The sequence below is a fragment of the Belonocnema kinseyi genome, chromosome 7 (assembly GCF_010883055.1).
Source record: "Belonocnema kinseyi isolate 2016_QV_RU_SX_M_011 chromosome 7, B_treatae_v1, whole genome shotgun sequence".
Taxonomy (NCBI): domain Eukaryota; kingdom Metazoa; phylum Arthropoda; class Insecta; order Hymenoptera; family Cynipidae; genus Belonocnema; species Belonocnema kinseyi.
In genome coordinates, this window is record NC_046663.1 from 69,432,742 (window position 1) to 69,437,807 (window position 5,066).

General features: G+C 32.1%; 1 protein-coding gene across 1 annotated transcript in view; it reads left to right on the top strand.

Moving 5' to 3' along the window:
• The window catches only part of LOC117176320, a 556,505-nt gene that overhangs the window by 361,520 nt on the left and 189,919 nt on the right, over positions 1-5,066 (top strand). Inside the window, exon 7 of the mRNA XM_033366539.1 lies at positions 1,490-1,741. Coding sequence (XP_033222430.1) covers positions 1,490-1,741 — 252 coding nt within the window. The remainder of the gene's footprint in view (positions 1-1,489; positions 1,742-5,066) is intronic.

Here is a 5,066-nt window from a genome sequence, read left to right on the forward strand (position 1 = left end):
GTTATCTATAGTTTGTAAATTCTATTTAATATTGAAGTTTAAGTTACTTTAGTTCGTGATTTTTCTGTTTCCTACTTCCTATCGTAAAACATTGTGGAATATAAATACGACATTTGTGTTAACGGTTTGTTTAGCTTGTAATAAACTGAACTGAAATTTGTTTCACTTGTAAAATTAATGCTGGAAATTCTCACTTAGGTATCCACTACCAAATTGAGCACTAGAATTTCATCTAATCTTGTCAACTCAAATTAATCAAATATATGTGTAATTAAATCGGAATTCTGAAGGTAAGAAGTGTTTCTCTAAACATAACAGACCTCTTTGTGTGTGAACATTACACATTTTTAGTCACTTTTTTTGTTAAAAATTAGTAACTTTTCGTCACTTTTTAGGTCAATTTAGTCACTTTTGTCATTTTCTTCAGGTACATTAGTCTGAGGCAGCCCCGAGGATACCATAAAAAATATTGCAATATTCTTGAAAGTATAATCGGATTGATTTTTAATTAGGCGTATTGTCTCTTTTTGTAGGATCATTCCATAAACTACAATAAATAAAAAAATTTTGCATTCCTGGAATTTTTATCGTGCTTGCATTTTTTTCTTCAATCTACCCATCGATAGTTTGCTAATTAAACAAAAATCGTATATTCATTTTTCAAATAAGATTATTTGTCATCGTTTAAATAATTTTTCAATGAAACGATCACGTTTATGACATGATAATTATTACTCAACTTCAATTTCAGTATTTTTTAGTCGAACAATAACATGTTTGCTGTATTTTCTATCCTTTCCCTCTAGTGATTCATTTTTTTTTATTTTATTCTTCTTTTCTTAGAGTTGAAGAACCCTGGGTATAAACCTTTTTAGTTTCGGTCGAGTGTCCATCCGTCGTAATTCCTTCCCAGGAGGGAAAGTTCAAAATATCGCGGTTAGGAAGTAGGAGAAACTGTGAGTGAGGGGAATGTGATAAAAATTGATAAGGGAACTGAGGAATAGGGAAGTAGATGAAGCGTGGGTTTGGTCGGTAGGCTAAGCGAGGGATGGGGAAATAGGAGGAGTGTCGGATTGTTTGGTAGGATAAGTGAGGGGTCAGAATCCGGGGGGTAGTAGGAGAAGTGAGGAACAGGGATATACAAGCAGCAAAAGTGGGTAAAGTGAAGGGAGAAATGAGGGGGAAATGCTGCGACACAGAGGGAAATATATTTATATTATGTACACGTTTCAGAAATTTCGAGGGGGAGGCTCAAAACCCTGTTAATCTTTCACGTAAGTGCGGCCTTAGTTATAGGGAAAGTAGAGGAAGTAGATGAGGGAGAAGTAGGAAAAGGATAGGAAGTAAAGGGCATATCAGAGGAAGTAAGAGGAGGAAAGAGAAGGTAGGCGAAGACGCGGCGCCTACTTTGACTTTTTTTTTATTCTTTTGTCTAATACATTGAAAAATTAGTACTGGATTCTAAAATAGAGTATTTTATTTTTTTCAGCCTACTGCCAGAATAAAAACTCCTTATCCTCGCTGTGTTCATACATAACGGGGGATGCTTTACTCTACTCAATGTTTCGAGAAGAGGCAACGCCGGTTCCATGTCCGTTTCATGGACCTCTAACCTTTTCATACAACAGAGGTCATGGCCTTTGTTCCAGTCCACACAGCAATGTTGACACCTGCACAGATGACAGCAAACTTCTCTTCAGGTATCAAGCCTGTCCAGACGTGTACGCATCTGAAAGTGCAAGTAAGTATGCATTGGCATGCACACACGTAGCTTTAACGAGATGGGTAAAAAGAATTAAAAAAAGAAAAATTCCTCCCAGGAACAGCAGGGAATTTTTTAGAACTTCGAGTTAGGTTAACATTGGAAATTTTCCAATGCTTACCTTAAATTCACTCTTTCAATTCTAAAATTGAATTTATCACATCAATTTAAATGTTTCTAGCTTCTGCATAGTTACTTTCCTAGGTCGAATTCAAGATTTTCAGCTTTTTAGGAATAACAGGGAAATTTTAGAAAATGGTAAAGGTAAGAGTTGTTTTCAAATTGGACATTTTTCTAAGTTTGCCTCAAATTTATTACTTTCTCTAGCTGGACTTTGTAGAAAGTTACTTCAGTTCTAAGACATTATAATTATTTAATAAAAATTAATCTCTAAATTGAAGAACATGCGAAAGAAATGATACTGAAGAATGAAATAGAGTACCCATCCCAATAGCTATTAGATCTTTTTATTTCATTGACACTCTTCAATAAAACTTTTAATGATCAGTCTTAAGTGTATGAGAATTCTCAGTACCGAGACAAATGAATTCCCTATTTAAAATGAAGCCCTTCAAGCGTAAATAACCGAAGAATCTCGTTAATTCGATATTGACCATCATTCACAATGGAAGCTCTTGTGGGAGAAAAGCGGCCTCTAAAGTTTAATGGGTGAAGCGAGAGCTGAAACTGAGGTTTCCAATTGGAGGAAGTGGCTGTTAGAAAAGAAAAACGACACATGACCAGATAGGAAGAACCGATGACGCCTGTGCCCTGTTTATATGGATGTGCTCGTTCGTTGCTTGAAAGCGTCGGGACTTAATTCCTCTATCGATTGGCCAGCAGACATTTGTCGATGTCCCGCTCTGGAACAAATGTGAACTAACAGTTGGCACGCTATCTTGTAGTGTAACGCTTGGGGGATGTCGCGTCGTTGGATCGTCGAAACGATACTTTAATGTCGCGATAAACTCTACTGGTAGCCCCGCAAACAGGAGTAGGTCGATCGGTGAATGACCTCCTTCACGAAATTAGCAGATTTCTGATGACTAGCACAGAAAAACTAAGGGTAATCTTTACCCGGAGACCTGGGCACAGCCATCTTTATGAAGATACACTTATCCGATTTAGCTATTTCACTAAGGGGCCGTACATAAATTACGTAACGGATTATAGGCCCTATCAGACCCCCCTTTCCCTTGCAATAGACCATAACGAAATAATTAAATGCCCTTCCCCCTCTTACTGTAAGGAATATTTAGTTTTCATAAATGTTTTGTTAGTTGTTGTATCCGAGAACTTCATTTTCAAAATTCGCTGATTTTTCCTTGACAAATTTTTCATTTTCCATGATTATTAATATTCAAATGCACTGGAAACGTATTTATATGCACCGTCCGAGAACGTAATCATTCACTTATACCCTTCCGGGAGGGGATCCCACGAATATTTTGCAAAGTGTTAAATGCCAAGCGGGTATGAATGTGAACTGTGACAGGGATATAAGCACGAGAGGATATCATTGAGAACGGATATAAACGCGGTTTCAATGTACCAAAATTTTAATCTTGTAGTATTTTTAACATAGAATCTTTTATAAACGGAATAAAACAGTATTTCAGATAGAAATGTTTAATTTTATTAATTTATTTTAGACAAAAAATGTATTTTCTACTACAAAGCGTGACTTTTTAACAAAACACTTGAATTTTCAACTAGATAATCAAATTTTCAACATAATAGTTTAATTTTCAAGCTAAAAAGATAAGTTCCCAACAAAAAGTGTCATGTTTTATATTTCAAGTAAAAAAGATGAAATTTATAAATAGAATAATAATTTTAAAACCAAAAAGACGAATTTTCTCTAAAAAAAATTGAATTTTCAATTAAAAATATCACTTTTCATTACAAATTTATTTTTTCACGATACTGATGCATTTTTATCCAACAAACATTAAATTTCAAACCAAAAAAATGATGTTCTTACTAAAAAAGGAGAATTTGCATCTAAAAAAGATCAATCTCAACAAAATTTAAAGCTTACATTTTCAGTTACAAATTTAATTTAAAAAATTACAAAATTTAATAGTTGAATGGTCAATTAAAATGCATTATTTTATAACAAAACAGTTGAACTTTCAACCAAAGTGATAAATTTTCATTAAAAATATAAATCTTTAAGAAAAAAATGGTTTCTTATTTAAGTGACTCAACCAAATCCTTCAAACAAAATAATTGAATACTCAAGAAAAGAAAAATAATAATTTGAACCAAAAAGTTGTTAATAAATTTTTAAAGAAATAGTTGAATTTTCTCTCAAAAAATGTTTCAGTTGACTTTTCACGATAGTAGTATGAATTTTTAAACAAGAATGAATTTTTAACCAGAAAGGATAAATTTTTAACAAAATAGTTGAATTCTCTACTAAACAGTTGAATTTTTATCCAAGAAGAATGGAATTTGTTCTAAAATAGATGAATTTTGAATAAAAGACAAACTTTTTTAAGCCGAACTTTCAACAAGAAAATATTTCAATCCATTTTTCAACATCAAAATATAAATGTTAAACAAAAAGTGAATTTTCAACGAAAAAGTTAATTTTTCAAACAAAACGGTAGAATGTTTAACCAAAAAGTATGACTTTTCAACAAAACAGTTTTATTTTCAAAAAAACAGTTGCATTTTTATCCAAGAAAGATACTTAACATTTCTATTTAAATGGATACGTTTTTTACGAAAAAAGTTGAATTTTCAACACAATAGCAGAATTTTAAACCAAACATTTTGTTTTTTCAAAGAAATTGTTGAATTTTCAAATAAATTGTTGCATTTTTATCCAAAAAAGATGTAATTTCTGCTAAAGCAGGTAAATTTTCAAATAAAAACATAAACTTTAAAGCAAGAGGTTGAATTCTCAACCGAACAGTTCCATTTTTATTCAAGATGGATGACACTTCTTCTAAAACAGATGTAAGACAAATTTTCAGACAAAAAAATGGTTGAATTTTCATACAGAAAGATTTTAGTTAACTTTTTAACACAAAAATAGGAATTTTAAACACAAATTAAATTTTCTGATAAATAGTTTAATTTTCAACAAGACATTTGCATTTTTTCCCTGGAAGATGCAATATTTATACTGAAAAAGGTGAACTTTTAAATCGAAAAGACCAATTTTCAGAAAAAATAGTTTGCATCCAAAAAAGATTTCAGTTGACTTATCAGCAGATAAATAAGGATTTCAAACGAAATGTTAAAGTGCTAAGATTAAAGGTCCCCCTCTCCCTACCTTAAAAAATCGTAACAA